The sequence below is a fragment of the Apteryx mantelli genome, chromosome 19, assembly GCF_036417845.1.
Source record: "Apteryx mantelli isolate bAptMan1 chromosome 19, bAptMan1.hap1, whole genome shotgun sequence".
Taxonomy (NCBI): Eukaryota; Metazoa; Chordata; class Aves; order Apterygiformes; family Apterygidae; genus Apteryx; species Apteryx mantelli.
The window spans coordinates 5,275,940-5,302,933 of record NC_089996.1 but is presented as its reverse complement, the minus strand read 5'-3'; the positions used below and the strand labels follow the sequence as shown (position 1 = coordinate 5,302,933).

General features: G+C 47.1%; 1 protein-coding gene across 1 annotated transcript in view; it reads left to right on the top strand.

The window, feature by feature from the left end:
* The window catches only part of NTN1 (netrin 1), a 117,893-nt gene that overhangs the window by 51,320 nt on the left and 39,579 nt on the right, over positions 1-26,994 (top strand). Inside the window, exon 2 of the mRNA XM_067308295.1 lies at positions 10,552-10,740. Within this exon, the coding sequence (XP_067164396.1) occupies positions 10,552-10,740 (189 nt within the window). The remainder of the gene's footprint in view (positions 1-10,551; positions 10,741-26,994) is intronic.

The window sequence follows — 26,994 nt, the reverse complement described above, 5'->3', positions numbered from 1 at the left end:
GCCCCAGGTCAGCATTCACTTTGGCATTGGCAGCGCTCAGAACCAGGTCAGTACATAGCCTCCTTTTTAGCTGTTGGGCTGTGATTTTAAGACAGAAGCACAAAGGTGTTTGGAGAGAAAGAGCTGAGGACAAGCACTTTGGGACTGAGGTGCTGATTTGGTACCCTGAAAAGCATCATCTAACCTGCAGCAGTTCATAGCCGCCAGGAGAGATGACCACACTGGACTCCTAAGAGGAAAGCACTGTGGCGTGGGGTAAGGAGCTGAGGATGCTCTTCTTGAAAAGCACCGCAAGCCCTGCAGCAGTCGTAGGAAAGCTGCTGCTGAGATCTGTACCCGATAAGAGAGAAACCACAAAGGCTAGCAGTCTAAGTGGATAAATTGTTCCCAAGTGGATTCCCCTCGGACTCTAAATAAACATCAACACTTAACAAGCACCTCCGCACTCAGCTCAGTGGGTGGTTTGGAGGCTGACTGCTGTGTACTTTCTCTGATAACCCGTAGGTTGGAGGGTGAGTTCTCCCATCAGCTCTGGCCTTAGGATGGCATCTGGGTGAATTACGGGATGCAAACAGTTTCTTTCAAAGTATTTACAACCTCAGAAGCTGGATTTGGATGATGCAATTAAATAAGAAAGCTTATGACAGCCTAGGGCTCCCAGATTGAAATGAAAAGTTTGCTTCTTGACATTTCCTTTCTTAAAAAAATAAATTAATTAAGTTCTTTGCAGGCTTAAGCCTATCTGCAAATCTCCTGCATGATATCTGATTTGAGTAAAAAGTCTTTTGGTCAAGTTCCACAGCTACTGAAGAAAGGGAGGCTCTTATTAGATCATTGAGAATGTGCCCACTCACATTATTCTCAGCCTGATCGCAATGGGACCCGAACACGGGTGCGACGTGTTGGCAGTTCCAGTGCAAAATGGCAGGAGACCCTGGCATGCACTCACCTCTGACTGGGTCCCTTGCCGTCTATTGGTCAGCACAGATGCGAGGTCCGCCTGGAGCTCTTGTTCCACCCCTTGGAGATGGTTCCTCACGATCCTTGTCAAGGCAGACTCATGACCTGACTATGAGGCTCAAGCCTTCACCTCTAGACAGCTTCCAGTGGTGCTTTAGATGGACAAAGGCTCCACTTCAGTGTCTCCATTCAATAGAGGCTGGTCCCAGCTCCTGGCACACTCAGTGGAGGAATAAAGTGCTATATGCAGCCCACTTGCAGTGCTACCTTAGGTGTTGCACCAATTGCACGCACATCAGCTCCTGAACAGGCAGTTTGAGTACAACCGTGTGAGCTGTACCAAGGCTAGGCTTGCTCTGTGATTTGCATCTTGTATTGAGTAAGACTGCTTTTGTCTTAGGAAAAAATGCCTTTAGTGTGAGGTTGCCACTAATTGCTTAATATTTCAGTACAACCCATCAGGCCAACAGGTTTCTCATCCATCCTCATTCACTGTTGATAGATAGTCAACTGCCTGGAGGCTTTGAAGGAGCCATTGAAGGTCACTGTAAATGTCCCAGAGGATTCAGGGCAGCCTGGGGGCCTCACTGGCTGAAAACAGCTGTTTGCCACGTGTGTCAGCTAGCAATGGCAAGATCTGAACTGATCAGAGATTGTTAAAATCTGGCTCTTAATCTGAACATCTCAGAGCTGTAAATCTCCCAGGAATAAGTCTTGCTCTTCCTCCTGATGCTTCCTGCCAGGCCAGAAATACCATGTGGACAGCCTGGAAATACCTAGTGAAATTTTGGTTCTTCAGTCCAGTCTGAAACTAATAAATGTGGAAGCAGTTATGAAAATATCTCCCTTCCCTGAAATTAGTAAAAACATATATCAGACCACACTCAGACAGGTTCACATTATGAGTTAAGTCGCAAGTCGTGTCTCTCACTATTGGAGCCAGCTTCCATGCTGTCAGATGCTGGAGGGGTGGATAGGGAGCCACCGTGCCTGGTTTGCAGTGATTACAGAGACTATTGGGCACTTTCCAAAGGAATATCATACTATCAGAAAGAGCTTTGGTCTCACAACACTGGAGAGAAGTTGGTAACTGTGAATACCAACAAAATAACCCTCAGTAGCTGATTTGAAGGGACTCGTTCTTTCCTCTTCTTGGGTATGATCTACAAGCAGCCCTGGACATTTTCAAAGTATCTGTTCTCAAAACCACATGCCAGAGGCTACAGTCATTTCAGATGCTAGTTCTAGGCTTTGCCAACCTGTCTGCTGCCCAGTTTTACAGCCCATATTTGAGTTGGCTCCAGGTGCTGACGGTCAACTGGATGCGCCTAGCTTAGTCATATCCTCTGCTTGGGTGAGGGCAAATCCCAAAATCACATTCATAGGCTGAATCTCTCAGGTGCCGACATTCAGCATTTGCTTTTCCTATCTGGTCCCTAGTAACTACTGAAAGTTCACTATTCCTGCTAATGTTCCTGCTCATAAACCAGATTGTTTGGAAAGTCTGGTGTACAAAGGCAAATTTTTTATATAAGGCAGGAAGGAGTACTGCTGGATTAGCACAGTGCAGCAGCTGTAAATGCTCAGTGCAGGCAGCCTGCCCCTGTGCTCATTACTGGGCTATCCAAGCACCCGCCAGCAGGACTAATCTTTATCACTGGCTGTTTGTCCTCTCCAGAGGCCTGGGGGCAAGCAGGAGGGATGAGGACACACAGACATTCTTCTCGCTGGAGGAGGGCCCTGTCCCTCCTCCTGCCACATCGCTCCTGTGTCTTTCCACCTCACCCCCTCCCACTGAGTTTGTCTCTTCAGTCCACCCTCAACTTCCTCTCATCCAGACACCCAGGGTCTCCCCATCCCTAATCCCAGCTGTCTCCAGATCTCCAAATCCATCCAAGGCACCTCCCCTCGGCCGGCCACCCTTTCCTGCCACCAAAAACTTTGGCTGATCTTTTCCTCTCCACCCCATCCTGTCCCTACAGGTTCTGTTTTCAGCTTAGCTTTGCCAGTGAAAATAAGATCTTCAGGGAATTTAGCCGCAAAACTCTATCAATTTTGACTGAAACGTCCCCCATTTTTCAGTGACTTATAAACTCAGTCAAATTTATCAGTTTCTTCTGTGAAAGACACATCCCTACCAAGGAGCAATGTTTTTCTTTTTAAGCCATGGCTTCAAATACAAGGGTGATAGATTTTCTTTAAGGAAAGAAATCCCCAAATTTGTTAGCATTGGCACAACATCGTATTTTTCACTAGCCTTGTTCCTCATTAGCAGCTGAATCATTTTAGCAGGAACTTTTCCAAAAATATTCAGTCTGAGTCAGACATTCGGTCTCGAATGTTTTAGCCCAAACAGTGAGTTTGGCATTTTTTACGTAAAAGCAAACAAGGGTCTTATCATTGGAAATCTCGGGCAGGAGTAAGTGTTGCTGTTACCAACCTGGGCTCCAATATTGCAGAGTGTTTTCATATCCTGCAGAACCAAAGTCAACTGGGGGAATATTTCCAGGACCTCCTGGGACCTTGCTCCCCATGTCATGATGCAGTGTTTGGGAAGTAGCAGGCACTTTGGGCAACACAGCACCCTCAAGGACATGTCTGGAGGAGGTGGACAGGTCCAGAGTCTCTCTGCTGACATATTTTCTCCCTGGAATTGCTGTTCCTCAGGTTTTTCATACCTGCAGAACTCCTCTGTTCCCCTACCCCTTTCTTGTGCTGTCGGGAAGAGTTTCTCGTCACGTTTCTCCACAGGACCCTTCTCTCTTGCTTCTCCTGGGTTTGCAGCACAGACCCTTCCTCGTGTTGCAGGCACAAGGGGTCAGAAGGCTGGCACATTCCCCAGCAGGGCTTCAGCTCCAGCCGAACTCAGGGGAGCTCTGCAGTGAATCAGCAAGGACGGGGCTTTCCTTCATCAGCTTCTTTTTGCTGCAGGCTGGATTTGCGGCTAAGGTTTTGCAGGCGATGCCAAAACATAGCTGCATATAATGTGGTGTGTCCGCACACTTTCCTCCGTCTCTTCCCTCTGACTGTCAGGAAAACCTAGGGCCTGGCGCAGACCCTGCGTCTCCCTCTCGCAGCCGCAACACGCTGGTGGATTTCCCCTTTGGTGGGCTAGCTCAAGCAAACCAAACTTATTTCCGATCCTCCTGCTTACTCAGACTTAACAGCACATGCAAATAAATTTTCCCGAGCAAACAGTTTTGTTTGGTGCTGGCCAACTGGTCTGCGGCTGATGGCACCAAGCCACGGTGGGAGAGCTCTGCCTTGGCCCTGCAGCCCCAGCAGCTGAGGCGCAGCCTGCCCTACAAGCAGAGATGGTTTCCGTCACTCAGCCGCAAGAGCAACTTGCGATCCCAGCCTCGATGACTCTGATGGCCCTGGCGGCCATGTGCTGGCTGTATCATGGAGTACTTCACTCCTACTATGGCACGTATTCATCCACGCCTTGCTGTTTTGTTGCAATAGGCATGAATATAAATCCCCCTCCCTAGCTTGGACAATGTCCATGTCCCCAAGGGAGGTCCTTGCACGGCCAGGCTGCCAGGGCTGGCTCCTGGCAACCCTGTGGTTGTCACCCCAGGTGCAACTTCAGCTCCGAGGGGACAGCCTCCATCCTTGGAAATGGCCGCACAGCAGCGGGGGGGGCAAGCTGCTCCTTCGCTCTTCTCCCGGCAGGCCCAAAGCGTGCTGCCTGGCACCAGTGGCCCGTGCTGGCCCAGAGGTGGACAGGGGCTTGCTGTGTCTGCTGGGCTCTGACGTACAGGGGCACCACAGCTCAGCTCCAGTTTCATGCCTCATACCAAACTGCCAAACGACACCAGGCCTGAAAGGACACGGTGCTTTAGGGAACCAAGGAAACCCTCACACCTTGTCTGCAGGGGCTTTCTCTTTATCTCCCAGTCTTAGCAACCAGACAGGTCTCTGCAGGGTCTGGCTGCTCCATCTCCATTTTACCCCTCTCTTTGCTTCAAGGGTGGCCATTTCCACAGCCAATATGGCTCTTAAAAGGAAAAAAAAATCCCAGGGATATTTTCAGGTCTAGGGGAGCCTGTGGACCTTCTTCCTGTGTAGCTCTGAGTTAGGAAACTGGTTCCTGGCAGAACGGGGTTTCAGCAGCCAGCTGGGTGGTAAGTCTCCTATCTGCACCAGGCTGTCGAGGACCCAAGGGTCCCCTGAGCGAAAAGCCCCTCCAGAAAAGCAACTCAGGCAGGGTACACCTCTCAAAGGCTGGGACAAGACATGTGAGGCTTGCTCCTGTAAAACAGAAATAAAGCCTGAGGCTGAGCTAGTAATTTTCTTTGCAAAAAAGTTATTTGGGAAAAGAACATTTTTAAGGAGACTGAGGCTATTCATAAATTCAAGTCAAATTTAGAGATTACTTTCAGCCCCTGGCTTCCTCTATCCTCTCCCTTCCCTTTCCTTCCCCCCTCCCCGAATTATTGTTCATAAAAATTAAAACAAAATGTTTTGGGGTTTTTGTTTGTTTAAAAAAAAACAATTTTCATTTCAAAAATTGCCAAAATATAAGTTTTGGAAGGGTGGGGTCTTTTGAAAGGGCAGGCTCGAAGCATTGTCATTGCTGAATGAAAACCGCGGAGAGGAATGCGTCCTGGGAGATGCAGGGCCTTGGGACACGGGGCCTGGAGGACAGCGTGGCAGCACAAAAGACTGCAACCACAGCGTCCATCATGCAACTCCAGCCTGCTCCTCGGATTCAGATATCTCCTTTCATTCTCTCTCATGGAAAATTCTACCCGTGTTGACCTTCTTCTATGAATTCATTTGACCAAGACCAAAGTCAATTTTTTAATGAGGAGATGTTGCTGCTGAAGTTTCTTTGACTGGCTCCAAACCGTATCCCTCCTCTTTTCCAGTCCAGCCTTCTCTATGCTTCTAAACATCTGCATTTAACTGATATCTAGTTGTTCATGTCAGAGCTTGGCAGCCCAGGTAGAGACTGTTTGATGAAGGTATGTACATCTGTGCACAATAAAATCAGTGAACAAAAGGCTGAGCGAGGTCCTTGGCAAAATAAGAGAAAGAAAGGAGCAGGAGACAGCAGCACCCAGCTTAGTGCAAAGCAACTGGAGCCAAAACCTTTCATCAGAGAGTTCTCAGCACCTGGCAGATGTTTTGCTCCCGGCCAGGTCTGCTGTGTGTCTGCAGACTGTGCAGATGCATCTTCTGCACTGGCTGAAAAGGACAGCATGAGGAGCGTAGATGTTGATACTGGGACGTGATTTTATTACAGCCACCAAAGACGTTCATAGAAAGAAAAGATGGGTTACTGAAGAGCCACTTAGGGTAGCGGGGAAATTCAAAACATGAAGCAGTGGCTGGAAATTAAAGCCAGGCCAGTTCATGTTAGAAACAAGGCAAAATGCTTTAGCACAGTGGGTGATTAACTATTGGGCCGAGGGAAAGGGCGGACGGGAGCTTCGTTTCCTGAGCGCCTCACGCCCAGGCTCTGTGCCACTCCGCAAAACATGCTCGGGCAGAGCACAAGGAGAGTCCTCGGTGCATGAGGACTTCTTACAGATTTAGAGGTGGGATCTAGGGGCAATGGCAGGCATCACAACACACTGCTGGATCTCTGAAATCCTGACTACCAACTTCAGTGTACCCCAGACATCGCCTGCACCGAGTATCTCTGAGCTCCGACTGCCTGTCTTCTCTGAGCTGTAGCACCAGCATGATGGATCCCATCATGATGACTGTTTGTGTCACAGACTGGATGAGCCATTTATTGCATTGCCTTAATTCTTCCTTCTCTGTGCACTACTGTCAGAAAAAAATAGCATGGTTATTTTGCTTCAGTCAGACCAAGCCTTTCCCATTGGGCACCTGTAAGCACATCAGGCTAGAGACTTAACTGCCAGTTAGCTCTGGTCGATGGCCAGCGCATAGTGCCAGGGTCTTCAGGGCTCAGGCACTCAGAGATAGGATGGGAGATAATAATTTTGATTGAATCCAGTCTCCTTGTGTCAGTTTGGCCCATGCTGTCTGCACGAATGAGTGCATTCAAAAGGGGAGGAAGATGGAAAAGCATCCATGTGCCTGGGGTTAGGAGGGGATCTCCATCTGTCTGGTGGCCAGCAAACGCCCTGGTGCTGGCAGGAGCCAGCAAAGGTGCCACTGCAGCATGTGGTCGTGAGGGAGGACAACCAGTGCAAGCTTGTAGGTACCCTGGGAATGCAGGGGGAAGGAGAGGACACAGCCAAGCCCAAGCTGACGGAGCCAAAAATAGTCTGAAAAATCACAGCAGAGAGGTGGCCATTGCTACCTGGCTGCTCACAGTGCTGGCGGGGAGCTCGAGCAGAGGCCAGGTATAGTGAGGTGTGAGACTTGCAGAGAAATGGAGGGGAAGCGGAGCCCAGCATCGTTCTGGGGGCCCGACTGGTGCCTTTTCCCCAGCTGCTCATGGTGGAAGCAGGCTGGGAGGCAGCCCCAGTGTGGGTGAGAGCTGTACGCTGCTCCATGAGCACCTGTGACCTGGAGCACATGTGCCATGCTGGGCATGGAGGGGGGCTCATACAACCTTCGCATCCTCCCTGCCCCGTCATTTCCTCCTATTTGTACACCAGTGGCGTACGGGATCTTTAGGACATTTGCTCTGAATGAAGATCGAGATGACTGTTTTGGGGAGTTTCCTGAGCTTCTTGTACAGGTCAGCTCTTTACCTCCTCCAGACACTGGACTTTCTCATCCCTGGAAGGGCAGCTTAAAATGACATTGTGCTGGGGAGATGGGCTGCAAGCAGCTCTGCACACCCTGCTTATTCCTTTGAGTTCCTGTGGCAGCATTGACCCTGAGGCACCAGCTAAAGTATTTGCAAAGTTCTTGAGAAAAATGGGGGACTTCTGCCTTCTGATTTTGCAAAAAAATCTTTCTGTTTATCAAGTAACCTAAGGAAATGCAAAAATTTTCACTTAGCGTGGGCCAAGCTTTGAATTTTAAAAGGGGACTTTCCGATACAATCTTGCAAAATACTTCAGTATGAACTCCAGCTCTCACTAAATTATACATTCTAGAATGAGGTGAGTTTTCATGCTCATTGAAAAACATGCATATCTGGCAGCTTCAAGGAAGAATCAGGTTTACCATGAGTTCATGAAGCTCCCTGGAGAAATATCTCCTCATGTTGGTCAACTGGGACTAGTTCCTGTGGCTTGCAGCACTGAAGACATAGTTTCCAGTGAGTTGCAAGGCTTTGAACAATGGAGATGTGCCTGCAGTTTATAATCTATAGCTGGGATGACAGACCCTCAAATTGGGGAACTCTTTTGCTTCCTTTGCTCAAGCCAAGTCTTGAGGCTGGTGCCGCTGATGATGAAGGCTGTTGCCTTGGTAGCTAGCTACAGCTGAGAGGACTTCTGGGCTGCTGCCTCCATGTCACAGCCACCGTCTTCCTCTCAGCAGGACCATGCTTGCAGTGAAGGCACTAGCCTGAACTAAGTCCTCAGTTCTCATTACTGCCATATGTTCCCTGCATGACCTGAAAAAATGGTTTAATCTGAGCATCTCGGTTTCTCTTCTGTCAGACTAAGCTTGGTACTTTAAAAACACCACTACCTCCTTCCTGAAAGTTTAGATCATAAGTTCTGCAGGGCAAGAGTCGTCTCTAATCCTCTATTTGTACAGCACTTAGTGCCACAGAACCATCGTGCTGGCAGGGGTTGCTCAGCACGCCACAAGAAAAGGAGAATACCATAGTTGAGCGGCTGCTAGAGCGCTCCTAGCAAAGGCACAGAAAGCTCTTCCTGAGATTAAGATGGGAGGGGAAAAATCTACAAGGGGGAATGCAGAAAGCACTCGGTGCATGCCCCCGCATTTCTTTTAGATGCAAACAGGCTGTTTAACTGCACTTGCAGCATCAGCAAATGTGTCTCTGGGACAGGCCAGACATAAAAAGCAGCAATTCCCTCTGCAGGCAGGAGTTGGGTCTCTAGTCTCCTTGATCGTGTTCTCCTGTTCAGGTGTCTTTAGATGAAAGTTGTGTCCCTGGCTGGTGTCAGGAATCTCACTTTCTCACGGTTGACAAACCACTCTGGGGTTGCTGTTCTCACTATCAGCGAGTTGGTCATTGCATCTCCTGCTCTGGAAACATTTGGGTCTGGTCGGGATGTGAGGTCATGCCTCACTGAGTTAGCCAGAAGAAATCAAATTCCAAGGGGAAAAGCAGAGAGGTCATTCTTCACCCCCCTGCTTGGAGGCATCCAGAGGATTTTGCTCTCCAGCTACACTCTGGTTGCATGTCAAGAGTTATCTGGGGATTGTTCCCAATAAATAATCCGGAACTGCACTTTAATTTTCTGGGCTGAAATTTGATAATTAAGCAAATATAGCACATCTTTGTCTTGGGCAAGCACCGTAAGGTAAACAGGAAGGAATGAGGGATTAAGATGTTTCTACTCTAAAGGAAGGTGACAAGCCCAGAGCCGTGACACCTTCATGCAGAGCTGAGAGGCCCAGCTGTGGGTTGGCATTGCACAGATGCATTGTTCAGGGGTGAAGAGCAAATAAAAGCAAAGGGAAAAGAAAACAAGCTATAAAATTCTCGGCAAAGCACACAGCCCCAGCAACTGCCTCTTGATGTTCCCTTGACAGCTCTGGGGTCGAGCTTTTGAAGTTCTTAAGTTTTCTTTTGCAAAAGCCCCTTGTTAAAATAGTCCCTGTGTTGACATTAGGCTGCATATGGTGGAGAAATTGGACATCTCCCGGCAGGTTCAATGACAGCAGATTCAATCAAAGCAGAGAGGGACTTTTTGGTATTTGACTAACTGGGCGTCAGGCCGGCCCCGTCCCAGCAGCAGGATGAGAGGTGCTGACACAGACAGACAAGGTTTTATTGGCATGTTCTGGGCCACAGAAATGTAACAGAGCCTCATGCTGCAGGTACCAAACATGGGAAGAAATACAAGGGAAGAAACTAGCTCAGAAGATTTTGAAACGATATATAGAGTTCAAACACCCTTGTGTGCTGGGATTGTGTGCAAGTGCAAATATTGGGAAAGATGGGCAGGTGGTGGTGAAAACTTGTTTCTCTAACGGTGCAGGGGAGAAACTTTTGTTTCTCTAACAGTGCAAAGTGCTTGCGACAAAATTGGTGGGGCCAAGGGGTTTGCATGGCCATTTCCTAACCACAGAGGGGGTCACCGCCTTCAAGGCCAGTTCTCCATCGGGACCCAGCTTTTGATTCACATTAAGAGTGGGGAGAGGCAAAAGATGTTTTTCCTGCTTTATAACCCTGCTGTAAGCCACAATGGTGAAACCCTGCAAGGTCTCAGTGCTCTCAGACCCTGAGCTCCCCCTCCAAAAAGCCAGGGTTGACATCACAGCGCGGATCTCCCCGGAGAGGTTTGGGTTCGCAGAGGGCTTCCCAGAGCTGGCAATGCCATCACAGCATCCCCTCCTCTGACACCCGCATGTTTCCATCACAGGCGTGTGGTCCCAAAGCAGGACTCAAGCGTGACCAGCCTCTCCTTCAATGTGTTGCTGTTTAGCGTGTAGACCCATGACCGAGCTGGGGTAGGTACATCCATGATCCCCCCCGGATGCCACTGGTGACCATTTCTGCTCTTTTCTCAACAGCCTGCAACTGCAACCTTCACGCCCGGAGATGCCGCTTTAACATGGAGCTCTACAAGCTGTCGGGACGCAAGAGTGGGGGCGTCTGCCTGAACTGCCGGCACAACACTGCGGGTCGGCACTGCCACTACTGCAAGGAGGGCTTCTACCGGGACCTGACCAAGCCCATCTCCCACAGGAAAGCCTGCAAAGGTACCTGGACTGGGGGGCTGCAGGAAGGTCGGGACCATGAGCGGCTCCTTCTTCTCCAACTCCTTCCTCCCTCTTCTGTTTCCACAGCTATTTCTATTGCCAAACTCTCCCTACTCCTTCTCCCAAAACCAGACCATCAGAATGGCTTTTCTTACCCCATCATTACTTACCCTTGCCTTACCCCGATCTCCCCAGTACCCTCATGAGGAGAAGACCATCAAGATTAAAAAAAATCCTCACTGCCAAGGATGAATTTCAAAATATTTTCAGGCTTTAAAGATTTATTTTCTCACTTTTAACTTATATATATGTATTTATATATTATATACAATTTATATTATTATATAATTTATATGTTATGCTCCCCTCTGCTCTGATAGACACATCTAACTTGGTTAGCAAGTATGTAAAAGCAGGCTTGGACAAAATCCCAGGTATAGGGTTAGCGGCTGCATCTCAAAATAATCAACCTTCAAATTTCACCCCAAAATCATTTGACCTGTCGCAGCTTAACAACACCTCACACAAACACGCGCACCACTTGCAAACATCCCACGGTGTCGGGCAGGCATTCAGAGCACGCGTGAGCAGGCAAAGAGAAATGAAGAGGCGGTGAAGAAAGCTCAGACAAAGGAGAAGAAAGACAAAGGTGCAAACAGGCCAGTGGGATTATTCTGGGCGGCAAATGAGCTGCTTGCTTAAAACCCGCCACCGGCTGCATGTCCTGCTTTTCCCAGGTTGCACACCGGCAAAGCTGGGCACCTACAAAAGCAATGCTTGCCTCCTCCAAACCCCCATGGGTGTCTCGCTCCGTCCTCCACCCCCCGCACTGCTGGCGGGAGGAAAAGACAGCAGTTAATCCACACACAAACCCATTTGCTCCTCTGGACACAGTGTTAAAAGCAAAAAGGGAAGTGATTTTATTCTTCATTCAACGAGCTGGGTTTTCTGAGGTTTCCCTGTTCTCTTCAATGGAAGGGAAGCAGCTGTGGGTGCCATGGGTTCACAGGGTTTGCTGGCATTGCAGGAGGTCGCTGGGTTTTCTCCTTGATGCTGACTCTCTCGAAACCCGCAGATGGGCACTGGCACTGGCTGGAAATGGCCCTTGGGCAGAAGCGGGCGCTTGCGCTGCTCCCCAGGCCCAGCACTGTTCCCTTCCAGCTTTGCACCCCTTGGGACGGCCTGGGTAGCTCACAGCGTGGACACCATCCCGCCTCTCCGCACGTTTTCCTCATGCTCTGTTGTTTTAAATAAGAGCAACTCCTTAAAATTAACCTTTTTTTTTAAGTCTCAGATGTCTGCTGGAAGATATAAATCCTGAACCTGAGACACAGCTAAATAAATCAAACAAAAGTTCAGGAATCACATTAGAAGATGTTGGGGGTTCCCACAGAAAGCTTCAGCTCTTTTCTTTTTAAACGCTAGTTTCAACAAGAAAAGGAAAGCTTTTTGGCCCGAGCCGGATATTTTTGGCTGGAAAGCTTTGGGTCTTCAGCGTTTTCAATTTTTTAATGAAAACGCTTCTTCATATTTTTTCCACTGAAAACAGACCCTCTTTGCCAAAACAGAAAAAGAAATCACTTATTTAGACAGTCCTACTCCCCCTTTTTTCACCTTGTAAAAATGATTTCAATAAGACATTTTCAAACCGCCCTGCATTACGATTGCTAATAAGCTACAGCTTCAGCTGAAGAGCACGTTGGTGGGATGTGAACAAAGCCCAGAGCTGAATGGTGGCTCTGAGGGGGATAGAAAATTGCCATTTTGGGGCCTCAGCGAGAGCCTGGAGAGCAGAGAGCCCTGCGAAAACCCAGCAGAGAGGGGAGCCGAGCCGCTTCCACGCGAACGCTAAAGGCTTCCTGCGCTGCAGGCAGTCCCAGCGTGGGACCCGGCGCTGGGCGCGCAAGTCGCTGAGCACAGCCGCGCCTTGCCTGGCAAATCCCGAGCGGATATGTGTTGCAATAAAATTCATATTTCTCATTTCAAGGCCGGGTCGCAGCCTGAGTAACAAAGCATTAGGTTGAAGCAAACAAAGGGAAATTCTGAACACATGGTCTTTCCTCTAATAGAGCCGGAGGGGAGAGATGGAGATAATCGGAGCCCTTCATCCGCCTGCCGGGAAGCTGCGGGCTTTCATGGAGCGGCGTTTGCTGGTTCACGCCGGGTCGCGCATGCAGGGCCTGATGCTCATGTCCCTTCCCGTCCCTTTACGCCGTGCCGGCTCTGCACAGGGCCACGTGGTCACTTCACACGGGCGCCCTGCGCTCTCGCCCTGCAGCCCTCTCCACATCCGCCGAGGGCCCTGAAACTACCTTTGGGTGCAGACCATCGCCGTCCTGCCCCCACGTTCATCGGCACAATAAAACCAATTTTTTGCTCTCTCCACCCAGATTTTGGGGCAGCTGGGTTCATTCGAGAGCCAGGCTCCGGTGCATCCTGCCCCACCATAGCTCGGCCGCTCCATGCCAGGGCCGGGTCCCCTGCGCACCGCCACACTTGGTCTGCTCCAAGTGGACCAGCACGGCAGAAGGGAATAGAAATCACACATGCAAAACCACAGAGCTTCCTAAAGCAAGGCTGGGGCAGCATGGGGACTTCCCACTCCTCCCAAAGCACAGTTAACTCCTTCCCAGGGCTCTGGCTTGTTCCTGTGGCTCAGCCCCGGTTGTCCCAGCTGCTTTCCTGGGGCAGGGGCTTGCACGTCCAGGGAGGGATCTCAGGGGAGAGGAGTGCTCCCTTCTAGCCACAGGGTCACAGAGATACATGTATCTGTGTGTATATATATATATATATATATATATATATATATACGTATATGCCCTAACCCTGCTGCCTAGTTTGTATGACCGGTGCACACACTAGCCCATAGAGGGGAGGAGACGCTCGGCTGCAGGGCAGGTCTGATGCTCCCTTGCCCTTTTCATCCCTCCATGGTGGCTTGTCCCAGGAAAAGGGACAGTTCCCACTGTTTTCCATGCTTGATGCTCCCTATCTCGCTCACTGCCTCGAGGAGGTTTCAAGGACTTTCTTCACTCTTGCCCTTCCCCGCTGTCCTTCCCGGCCAGCCATCCTGTCCTCTCCATTTATCCTTCCCGTCTCCCTGGCCCCTCGCACCTGCTAACCTCTTCGCGGCTGGAGGAGGCTGATGACACGGCCGTCTAATCTGAAAGGCAGAGCCTTGGAGCGGGGGCAACGGGTGGGAAAGCTCTGGGCCCAGCCTGCGAGAGGGTGGGTGGCAAAACCCGGCCCCTGAACATGCCGCTGTGCCCGGGGCGAGGGCAGCCCATTGCTCTGCTTTTCTTTCCCTGTGACGGGACCCAGCGCACAGGGCCAGGGCCTTTCTCCTATGCAAACACGGATGAAATGTTTCCCACAGCTAAGGCAATTGCTCTGAAAAGTAATTTTCCTGCAAGAGCACCTAAGCACCATGTGCCTCCGCCTTGCCAGCGCACAGGGTTTATACCATCTCTTGGCCCAGGTGTTTCTCACGCTGCAGCGGCGATTGCAACAGTATCAGCCACAGACACTGTCTGGTCATTGCCTTCCCCATGCACATGGCTCATGCCTCGGTTTCCCCAAGTGAGCACCTGAGAACGAGGCTTGCTGGCCTTTGCCAAATGGGTTGCAATCCTTTAAGGCTGCCTTTCCCATTTGCTGAATCACCCTATTAACTGCACTTTGCAATTGTTCTTTTCTTATCTCATTGCCTTCTTGAACTGCTCCTTCTCTTGAAATTTGAGATCGACAAACTTAAATCCTTCTCTAACCCCCTCACAGTTTATAACAAAAATGCATCTATTGGAGCTAACACATACAAAGGTGTGTGATAAATATGCTTAGTAAATGATCAGCTCCCCTACTCTCAGGGTATTAGGACAATTTCACAGCATTTGGAATGGTTTATTGTCGGCGTAATCCAGTGTCCTATACAGACATAGATGAAATGAAGTTTCCTACAGCAAAGGATGTTCCTTTGAAAAATAGTTTTCCTGAGGTCTGTTGATGATTTAGGGGATTCTATTTTTTCCCTGGTTTTCTTTACTGATTCAGGGACTGTTCTGACATAATTGTTAAAAACAGGCATTTAAAAAGAACTACCACCTAACAATTTCAGCCATTTCTCCATTGATAACAATATTAATTTATCATCTCACCAAGCCATCTGTCTATGGGCAAAGCTCTCCCAGAATCTCATGTTGACCGAATGTGTTTAGAATTAAGAAATTAACTGTTCTGTAGCATCTGCCATCTCCTTTACAACTGCCTTACATTTCATCTCACATGGCAGATTGTGTTTTCTCTATAAGACTTGATTCTTTCAACCATTGCATTGCTCCGTTCATGTTTTACACATAACATTTTTAAACAAAATGCATTTAATAGTCTTGTGAATTGATAGAGAACTGTCAAGGAAGCATGCAGCAAATTTAACCACCCTTGCAAGCATATGTTAGCTAGGGTGAACTTATAACAAATGTTCTATGAAAGATCTGCTGAAGATGTTTTGCATTAATTCAACTTCATTAATTCAGCCTAACAGATACATTCAGCTAAACTGTTTTTCCTTTTACTTGTGTTTCTCATCTCTTACTCCATCCTATAGACTAGGTTATGTATCTCAATTCATAATGCATCTAACGTCACATAATAGAAAATGATAGTGGAATAAGTTGTGTTATTTTAAATAATGGTTTGAATGCCTAGTTTGGGTGACTTATTTTTTCCAAATTATCAGAGTGTAAAAAAGTTTGCACGTTGACTGTTTCTTTAACTCTGAAGAAAAAGATAATGCCACAAATTTTGCACCTATTGAAGGACTGTGGTGTAAGTTCAGACAGTGAAATGAATTGTGAACAGAAAGCGAAGCTAGGCAGTGCTGTCCTTCCCGGGGTGATGATTTTTTTAATAGTCAAACCTATAAGGAAATGTACCTCAAATTTTTTAAAGGATGTTTTAATGAACTAAAATTGTCTTAGCAGCACTTGTAAGGTCATAAGAAGTTAGGCTTTAAAGACGACTTCTAACCTGATGGTAGTTAATCGAAGAGTGGTGCAGTTATGCCATGTTGCTTGTCTGTATATTTGTTCACTTCCAGTTATTTTCTTGCAAACAGAAAAAGAAAAGTCATCAGCGATCAGAGATGCCGTGTCCCAGAGCCATGCAACAGGCAGAGCATGTCATGAACTCTGTAAACTACATGCAAAGGAATTAATGACAGATGGAGCAGGGATATTGCATGAAGTGGCAATGTTGGGAGTGTGCCAGAGCCTACCAGGACAGAGCTGGAAGTTAAAGGAGCGCTATTACCGCTGTTGGTGGGTGGTCAGGCGAAGCGAGAGACACCAGTTACTCAAGCAAGGGCTCGGGTTCCCCTGGAGTTTTGAGGTCAGACTACACAAATGATCTCTGCTCGGCCTCATGAGGGTATGCTTGGGCTGGAGAGTCTGATGATAGGCCTGGTCCTCTGCTGTGGGGGATCAGCGGCCTCCTTCCAGTGGGCTCAGGAATAGGATGGTCCTTCCTTCTGGCAGCTGCCCTGAAATCTGGTTCCTAGGTACATCATTAGGTGTGGGGGCTCTCCTGGCAATCTGTCACCCTGACATTTTTTTTAAGTTTTAGCCACAAAAACATAGACATGTGAAAAGTTGAATGCTCATCTTTTAAAACTTGGAACAAAGGTAGATTGTTCTTTCTCACTGATTTTTTGTGAGAGCCTGAACAGCTCCCAAAACACTGAAACTGTGCTTCCCATTTCTTTCACTTTCTCTCTGCTCCAAATGATGTTGCAAGTGAAATTTCACATCTGGGTCCTGCAAACCTCTGTCCATTCCATTCCATCATGAGCGGCTATAAATCACGGCACTGGTGTTAGTTCTTTTGATTAAATTCACTCGTGATATTTGCCAGATTATTGGCACTAATGTAATTCTATTGGAACAGAGACTCTGCAGGGTTTTATAGCCTTGCTATAAAACAACTCTGCACTTTGAGGAAAGGATTTACACACTTTTTGATGAAAAGATGACAAATGATATGCATTGTGAATGCACTTTTGCTGAGGCTGCCAGTGTAAACCCATTGTGGAGGGGCAGAATTTGGCACCTGGAGGGATCACGCTCATTAAGACTTAGTGTTTTGGTTAAAAAAGGGATTGCCTGCCTCCACCATGCTGTTTCAGCCCCACATCTTTGGTGATCCTGGCAGAATTTTAAATTTGTTTTGAAGGATTATTGGCCTATGCAAAAGAGCATTCCCAACTTAGCTGACCGCGCTGGCTTGTACACCCAAAGGTATAAGATTTTGACATTACTTTTTGGAAACACTTTGGGTTCAAACAGAGAGACAGTGACTGCAGTCTCTGTGGGTTGAACCTCCAGTTCCTGGATTTGATGGGTACGGATGCTGATTCCTCCCACCCAGCTGCAGGCATTTGGAGTAGGGGGGTGGACTAAAGTAGCTGGACCCCGTGGCTCCTTCTGCTGTCTAGAGATGACCTTAGAGGCCTGGAGATGGGACAGTGGGACGTGTTCCCTGTCTCTCTCCACTGACTATAGAGGGAGCTGCTTGATCAGCTTAAAGCACAGAGTTCATTTTAACATGGCTAAAGCTAAGGGAGATGAATCTTGTTCCTACTGCCTGGAGCTTCACTGAGAAGCTGAGGGTGCAATAGGCAGCCAGGGTAAAATCCATATTAGAGGAAGAGGAGCAAAGGCTGAGGAGGGGCTCCACAGTCAGCACCGCACTGATCTCCCACTGTTGTCCTCCTCTGGCTCCTACAAGCAACATCCTGATGAAGAATGTGGAGAGAACATGGAGGATCAGCCTGTGTTTTCTTTCCTTGCAATGCGGGGCAAAGCCACCGTTACCAGAGGTGGGTTGGCAGACATGGTGTGGTCTGGCAGAGGACCCGCATTGTTGGTGCTTCTCTGCATCCAGCTGCCTGCAGGCTTAGGTGGCAGTTAGTGTCCCTCTAGCCTGAGGAGATATCTCCTGCTCCCAAAGTCCAAGACCCAGAGCTGGGAGCATCAGATAAGCTCACAACTATCATATCCCAAAGGCACAGGGACTACCGAAAGGAACACCTCAACCAGCGACTGTCTGGGGGATTCCTGAGCAGGAATTAGGACTTACTTACCCTGCCATGCCATGGACTGGCTTGGCCACTGGAAGATGTCTCCTGGCAGGGCTCATGTCCCTGCCTTTCCTCATCGTAGCGAGACATCTCTGTGTACGTGGGTCACCAGACTCTATCCCATCACCACAGGCAACTAGGCACTTCTAGACATCAGTTTGTTAGATCTACCCTTGATGTCCACTTTAGAAGTAGATGAACTGCATCCTAAGAGAGACGGTTTCTGTCCCCACAGCAGCCTTGTATTTATCCCCATCTCTAGTCCCGCTTGTGTGTTTTCACACAATGAAGTCCAAGGCAATATGGTCTATGAATGCCACTGAAGGAGTTGCCTTTCATTATCAAGATTCCTTCCCTTCCTTTTCATCTATTCTTCTTCTTTGAAGACCAACTGGAGCTACCATTTAGATAAGAGAGGAGCCAGCCCTTAGTGCTGGCAGGATTTGGATCAAGTTCTTGCATCAAGACTTGGTCATCTCTGAAAAATGACATCACTGGAAAAGGCCCAGACATTCATGGCATTGATCTGTAAAACACTGGAAAAGGCCCAGACATTCATGGCACTGATCTGTAAAACACAGACTTTATTTTCTCATTAGGGCATGCTCTTCCTTTGCTGTATTAACTTTCTAGCTATGTTTCTATACTGCGTTTGTTAGTGGCTATGCCTCAGTCACCCTGTTCCCAAAGGCCACATAACTCTTTGTATTGATATTATTACAAGTGTTGAGTGCTGGTTTATGTTTCTACATCTAAAACTTGCCATCAGCAACTCCCAGGAACACACAGACCAATCTGAGAAAGTTCATAGAATTGCATCTTTAATCTGTCCTGTGTGCACAGGCACTGTCCTTGGAAATGTCCTGGAGCAATGCAGAGCAGGCACCACATCTCACAGGAGGCCTGAGTGTGTCTACCATAAAGTACAGCCACCTCCAAGGCACACGGAGGGCCTCCGTGTCCCTGGGCAGGGCTACACCATTCACCCACTTGGGCTGGAAGGGTCCCAACCTGGAAAAGGGACACAATTATTACAGAAACTCTTAAAATATTTTGAGTTTGTAGCACAAAAGCATGGAAAAGGAGTGACTTTTTTTTTTCTAATGAATACTCCAGCTTGATGAAACACCTCTATGTGGTCATGCCAGCTTTTACACATATGTGATTTTAACGACATTTAAGCATCTAATTAAAGCTAAGCAACCGCTGATGTGTGACCCAGAGCAGGAAGAGTTTGCTGCATCATAGCGGTGGAATATTCCTGTGGCTCAATGCAGCTATTGAGACACTTTCTAATTGTTTCAAAACAGATGGGACTCTATTTGCCAACCTTCAGTCCTGTTCTCCCTTTCATGCATGCGTTCCAATTCCAAGGACTGTCTAATTAAATCTAATCTACGTGAGCCATCAGCAAGGAACGAACCAAATGTTAGGAGCTCTGTGCAGTCCTTTCGTCTCCAAGCCGAGGGCTGTTCCATCACCTCCACCCAACGTGTGAGGATACTACCATGTGTGGTTGTTGGGGTCTGTGCCCCAGAGCATTTAGGAACCACAACTATCAACCCCGAATTCACATTTGTAACCCCTGTTTATCGAAGTCTTCATACTTTTCAACTTGTCTCAGGGTGATTTGCACCTCTGAGTACCTGGAAGTGCTCCAGCATTGGTGCTCGTTCTGCATTTCTGTGCAAATTATCTGGAACAAGGGTAAAATGCCGCTGTCTGATCTTCCTAGCAAATTCATTGCTGACTTTCTTCTCTCTCTGGCTTCCAATCAAGGTTGCCCCCCCCAGCATACAGCAGCATTTAAACAGACATTTGATTTCAGTGGAATAAATCTGAGGCAGTCTTGAATCAAAACCTGCATGCTCAGAGCGAGTGAGCACAGGGGAGAGGACCTGTGGGATCCTCCCTTTCCAGGGAATAGCAAGGGACATCGGTCTCTGTGAGGAAGCTCTGCCATTCGCATCCTAGACAGAGCACACATGTCTGTGCTCTGGTGCACTACGGTCTCCAGAAGTTGGCCTACAAATTCATTAACCAAAAAAAGAAAAAAAAAAGAGAGAGAGAGGAAAAAAAGAAGAAAGAGAGAGAGAGGCTTGTCTGTGCCTGGTGATAACATCAGAACAATTCACCTCAATGCCAAAAATATGCTTAAGCTGCAGCTGTCTTAAAGCTCCAGGGAAGTCAATAATTTCACATATTGCTCCCACCCAGGCGCTTTCTCTGCATGATTCGACCCCTCTGCAAGCCCTTACTCTTCAACAGGGACAGGTCCTTTCATCCACCAAGCCGGGCAGTTCCAAAGGAATGTCAGCATTCCCTGCCTTCGTCAGGAAAGCGGGAGCTGTTTCTATGCCTGGGCCCCCCGGTCTCCTCTAGAAAGCCACGTCGACACTTCCCAAGCTCTTTTCAGCAAAGCTTCCCTCCCTTCTAGGAACATCTTCTTTTGGACTTCCTGGTATTGGTAGAGACTAACTCACATTTAAAGTAAAATTTAAAACAGACCTAGTTTAGGGAAGGGGAGGTGCGGAAGGGGCCTTTGACATATCTTCAAACAGACTGGGAAGACATCTGGACATAAACAAGACAGCATCGCGCTGGGACAGGGCCTGACCTCCAGCGCAAATCTCCATGCGTCACTCTGATACGTCCGCTCGGCTTCTCCAGGCCAGCATCCGGCACCGGCATGCGCCCCCTCGCATCGGAAATGTCCCCAGCTCCCCGATCGGGTCTTGGCACAGCAGCAAAGCACATGTGTGCCTTCCAAGGTGCCAAGGGCTGAGCTCTCCCAGACACCCTCCTGTGGAAAGCACCACGCTGGACTCCCGCCAGCACTTTCTCCTGTTCAACAGAGCCAAACCGGGACCCAAAGCAGGAGCTCCCAGGAAAAGGAAAGTGCAAAGAGAGCTGGTTTAACCTGAGATGCATCTTGGTGGCAAAGAGATAGCTCTCATTTCTTTTACGACAGGAGAGCAGGAAGGACTGAACTGAAACAGCATGCAAAAGGTCTCCAGAAAGAGAAGGAGCCGTACTAGAAACTGCCAGAGACGTCCTGGGCTCAGTGTGGTGGGTGCAAGGTGCTCTGCTTACTTCAGAGAGGCCAAGATGTCACTGGAGGAGGTTTGGCTGAAGACCTCAGAAGGAGCCTTGACTTCTCCACCACTACTGCAGCTTGGAAAACTGTCCAAGAGATATCTCCAGGCTGAGTCCCAAAGCCATGCTAGGTATTTGAACGATCTAATTTTTCAGGAAAGTTTAGACCATATTGATTTCCTGACAGGAGCTGTGAGTTTTCTGCATTTCTGAAAATTACATCTTAAGTCTGGGGCCTACAACTTTCAAAACTGTGGTTTTCTCAAGTTTGGGTTTGTTTTTTCAGCAGAAACAGATCCAAAAGTAGTTTTGAAGGGCAGATATGGACTGTGGCTTTCAGAAGTGACAGAGTACCTGGTGTGAGACATAATAGAGGGGAATTTGCACCACTGTTGCAAAAAAACAGTTCTCCATCATAGGTCTGAGGCTCAGAACAAGAATTGCTGAGTTCATTTGCATACCCAGACTTTTGAATGTCACTGAGACAGAAAAAAGGAAGGGAATAATTTGCCTTCCTCATAAATATTTTCAAACTGTTGAGATAATTTCCTGTTTCAAATCAGTTATAGAGAGTGACAAATCCTCCAAACTGTCAAGAATTGAACATTAAAACAAATTTCAGTCCAGGTCATTCAGCGTATCTTTTTCTGATATTAAGCATAATAAAATTGAAAAGATTTTTTTCTCATTAGAAAAAAAAAAAAAGGGAAAGATATTTTCCAGTTAAACATATAGTTCTCTGAACATCAAAAAAATCAGTGACCCCTGGATTTGTGTCCCAGGAGTTTTTACTACAATTTTTCTCAGACATTTAGGGCATTAGAATATCTCTCCTCTCTGTGGATTCTTTACTGTCTGATAAAGGCTGTGCACACACTGAAAGGTTCCCCCTCTTGAGCTATTTCCAGGGTTTCTCTCTCATCTATGCAGCCACCTAGTTTCATGAGGCTTGTGGCAACCTCATTATCTCTGATACTTTTGCTCTGCTGCCAGATTTGACTGAAATATTATTAGTGGGAGAATATGCTTGTAGAAACTTCATTTCCTTAGGAACCAGGCTAAAAATGCATCAGCACAAAAAAAGTGGTTTACTTTTTTTAATCTAAATGAAAGTATTTTCCAGTCTTCTCTTTCTCCTCCAAGCAACCCTTCATCATGGTACAGCTACACAAGAAGCAACCATCTCCCCCGCTCCAAATGAGCGGGTTGAACATTGTCTTGATTTGAGAGACGCGTAGACACAGGGCCTGGAGACTGCATCCCACTGCCAGAGCTGCTCTCTGCCTGCATACCTGCCCGTGGGCATCTTTGATCAGAATTGACATTTTCCAATGGAAAAATAAATGGGGCAACATGCACCATGGCTGCAGTCGGATGCAGCAACACAGCCCAGGAGGAGGCCAGGGGACACACTGAATGCCAGTTTTCCCCTACTCCTTCACCACAGCATAAATCTGTGGGATCTTGTGTGGTCAAGATGCTTTGCCATTAAACACCATCTGACCCATCCCTGCAGGAGTGGCATAAGCCTCCCTGCAACTGCTCAGGTGCAGCAAGAGCTCAGACAACACCCATGGCCAAACTAACTTGGTGAAGCCTCCAAAGGAAGGAACGCTGCTTGTTTCAAATTGTTTCTCCAAACACAGAAGCCAAAAGAAATTTGCTGCAAAAGCCTGCCAAAGTCAGGACTTCAGGACAGTGGCGAGCTGAGCTTCAAGGTTGGGATCACCTTTTATGTGGATTACAGCGACAGGAGGGCAAGGGTGCGCACCCCAGGAGTTCAACACACCTTGCGTTAGCCAGCCAGACACATTTCCTAGAATCAAGATTTAAACTAAACTTTTGAACTAAACACAGAATAGCATTAAAAAAAAAAAAAAAGAACAACCCAGAGACATGATTAAGTAATAATATCTGAAATATACCTCTAAATATTAAACATAAGACTAAGTGAAATATGTTTACTGCATCAAGATGATGCATGTTGCATTATTGAAGCAACAGGCAAATTTAAATTGATCTGCTTTGACATTTTTCTATTAAAAATATTGTTCAAATCAAAGCTTTCACACATGAAGTTTGATTTTGGTGCATTTTCCAGTAGAAAGCTGTTGTAGCTGCCTTTTTTACTCTAGCTGGCATTTATGGAGGAAAGAAGGAAAGCAAGAAAAAGGAGGCAATTTTGGCCATGATTCTGGAAAAGCATTTAAGAATATTGTTAAATATAATATGGACCTAAGCCACATTGGCTACATGAGGCTTAAGTTCATACTTAAAAATGAGCAAGATTTCCTGAAGAAGGATCTTTCTCTGAACAAGAACCTTAATCAACGATTATTGCAAATGAAGATAAACTTTTTTCAGTTTAACTCATTGCTGTTTTTCTGCTCAATGTGCTGCACAGTGCAAATCATTCAATCACTGGGTTTTAAATCTGGACATCCCAAGCAATATGCTATCACTGCAGATACACTGTGACATGAAGAAATCTAGACACACAGTGAAATCAAGCCTTTTTTTCTTCTGCTGTTGTGTGGTCAAATGGATTTTTCATCATCCTGAAAAACTTCCAAGGAAACAGTTTCCTTGAAAACAGGAAGATGCTAATTCTCAAAAAATGCAGGTCCTTTCAGATACCTTCTCTAAAAAACATCACACTTGATGAGAGCTAATCCTGGAGATTTGTTCCTCTGTTTACCTTTCAACACATGTGGCAGGAGGAAGATTAGCAGCTGGGAATACTTCTGACCAAAATTTAAGGGTGGAACAATATTTGCATTTTTGTCATGCTGTTTGTCAACCTTCAGAAAGCCAGATAGATCCCCGCAAGTTAAAACACTTTACCAGGGAATTTTGCATCCTTTCATGAACAGTCTCAAGTTTTGCTTTCAGACTTTTTAGTCCCAAACCATCCAAATGTCAGCTGAAACATAAAAAGTACCATTGCTTATGCTCTAGCAGACAATGGTCTGTCTCTCCAGATGCATGCATATAATAGTGGCTTGTCTTGGAAGCTTCAGACAAAGATATAAAACTCTACAGCAGACAATTTTGCAATAGCCTGCCCCCAGGGGAAATTTCTTCCTAACTGCAGGCAGTTAGTAGCTGGCTTGGAGTGCTTATATCCGTATATATATTAATCCCAGCTAATGTAACTACAGATGTTCTCATTCATAGGCCTATCTAATCCTGTTGGGTCTTTGCCATGGTGTCTCGTAGCCTGAGTTCTACAAGTTAATTACGTGCAGTGCAAAGAAGCATTTCCTTTTATCATTGAAAAAGGTTGCCTTTTAAATTCATTGAATGTCCCTTTGTTCCTGTATTTTAAGGACCAGTGAAGAGGAGCACCTGTCTGACCTTCTCTGCACAGTGCATTACTTGGCAGCCCTCCATCGTCTCTTGGCAAGGCTCTTCTAATCTTTTCCATCACCCTCAGATGGGTGCCTCTCTGTGCCTTTCACTCCGGTTTCCCAGCTGAGGATGCACTATTGATTTCTATAGTGTCATGATATTATATTCAGTGTTACTCTCTACCCCTTTCATAATACAGCCTATCTTGTTTGCTCTTCTGAGCTCCATTGCAATCAGCCAGATGTTTCATTGACTCCTAGATCTTTCTCTGGAGTGGTTACAATTAATTGGGACCCTTCAGTGTGTATGAACCATTCTGCTCACTTCTTCCAATTATGCATCCTTCTGTGTGTTGGCTTTTATCTCTTACTCCATCACCCGTTAAGTCAGCTTGGACTGGTCTCATAGAAGACCTACACTGTCTTCTCAAGTCTTGGCTAGCCAAAATGAAGTTGGTCATCTAGAAATGCTGTTACCTCCTTGCTTTCCAGGTGACTGATGTCCTATAAGAGAAACCAGCTTTTGTGGACAGAGGCAACTGAATTGCTACCCTCATTCCCCATTAAAAGCTAATCATATGCACCTGTTTCTTGTTTTCTGCTCCATAGCCAGTTTCTTAAGCATGAAAGAACTTTATTTTTCACTGGTAATTCCTGGTCATCACTGCCACAAATACTTACCACAAGTTTTTCTTAAAAACTTTCTGAAAGAGCTACTAAATCATTGCAGTTGCTTGTCTTCTACCTGCTGCTGTGTGAACTAATAGATTAAAGACATACAATTTTTTTGCATCAAAACCATTCTTGTTTGCTCCTCTCCCAACATGCTCACCTGAGCAGTGCATCTTCCTTTGTGGAATGATGCTTTTGTGCAAGGCATGAGGTTACAGAAGCAAAGTCAGGTGTTATCCCCCTTGCTATCTCTAACAATGTCCCAGGCACCCTCTTTCTGCAATTCGTGATGAATTCTCAGCTCTGCTGCTTCATGGTCTCTGCTTCACTTGGTGCTGGGGACTGCAGATATTCTGCATCGCAGTGAGTTATGGACAAACACTTGCATCTGTGGAAAGTATGGGCATGAAAACATGTTCAAAAGGTCCATGACACATTGTCAGTAAGAATGCCAAAAAGGTGTTTGCACTAATCACATCCCCTTTGTGATTATAGTGTATTCTTTCCTCAATTTGGGGTTACAACCCAAAGGAATTTGAATCATGCTAGAAAAACCAGCATTAACCACCAGCAGCTCAGCTACTTCATTGCTGGGGAACGAGAAGAGCCTGTAATTGCTGGCTGCAAGTGTTTGCACTGGCCAAGGAACTGCAAATTGCCTTTAATTGCTTCTAATTGCTGGCAGTGGTTCAGTTCCTCCGGGATAGGGACCACAAGTATGTATGTACATCTGCAGGCACTCTTTGGGCCAGTTCCTACCTCCCCACTCTAGAAGAGTTGAGTTGCTGCTGATTCAAAGGGTTTTCTGGAAGATAGAAAAGCCAAAATGGGTTCACATGTTTGAGGATGTTGCAGTCGTCCTGGACATTCAGGGTCCTGAGCGTTTTGGCAGTGTGACCTCATGCTGCTAACAAGAGTCTGGGACTGGTTACAAAAAGCACATCCTAAAGCCCACGGAGCCCTATGGCACCTCGGAGGGAACCCTCCACTATCAGATGGGGGTGTCTCCCATGGAGCATTGGCACAGCCCTGGGATGAAGGACAGGTGATTTGCAGCTCTGGCACTCAATTGCTCTGCAACCTTGGGCATGTCATGTGTGCCTGCGGGGACGCCGTTAACGCCCTCACTGCAAAGCCCTCGCGGGCGTCCGGCTCCCAACGGGGAGAGAGTAGAAAACCTCAGACAGACACGGCTGTGAAAATAGCCACGGCAGCTTTGGACAAGCTGTGCCGAGGCATTACCTCATGAGGGAAGGAAGCAGCGTTTCCATTTATTTATGTGGTGTCCAAAAGAGAGCTCAGCGCTCTGCAGACCCGCGCCTGTCCTCCAAGAGCCTGATTCTGCAAATCTTACTCATCGCAAAGGCTTTTTTTTTCTTTTTTTTTTTTTTTCTTTTTTCCCTCTTTCATCAGCATGGTCCCACTGAAATCAGTGGAATCCATTCGCCTGGGTGAGGATTACTCACAGGATGGGGGTTTGCAGGCGATGCCTGAAAGCAGCACACGCAGCCCCAGAGGGGAACAGCATGTAACATGAGGCATGTTCCTCTCCGCTCCTCCTGCCCTTTGCCTCTTCTTGTGTAACCCTTCCCTGCTTTGCTCACATTCATTTTAACTCCTGCCTCTCTGCTCCCTGTCCTGTCTCCTGGTCTCTCCTCTTTAACTCTTTTCCTTCCTGTTCCTTTTAGCTTTTTTCCAGCTTTTCCTCACTGTGCTTTGATTTCCTCTCCCACAGCAGTTTTTGAGCCATCTCTTGTGGCTGTAGTTTGCAGCATTTCCTACCTAAAAGAGCACTTCGCCTTGTTCTCTGTGCTCATCACAAACCACACTGATTTAATGTTAAAAAGGAGCTGTTTAAAAGTTTCCAGTGCAAACTGATAAGTTTGACGGAAAATCACGTTTTCTACTACATCCAGGTTTTCAAGTGGCTGAGGCATAGGTGGGAGAATAGGACTTTTAATCAAAAAGCCCAAATCAGAAGTGTTAGGGGAGGAGAAGAGCGGC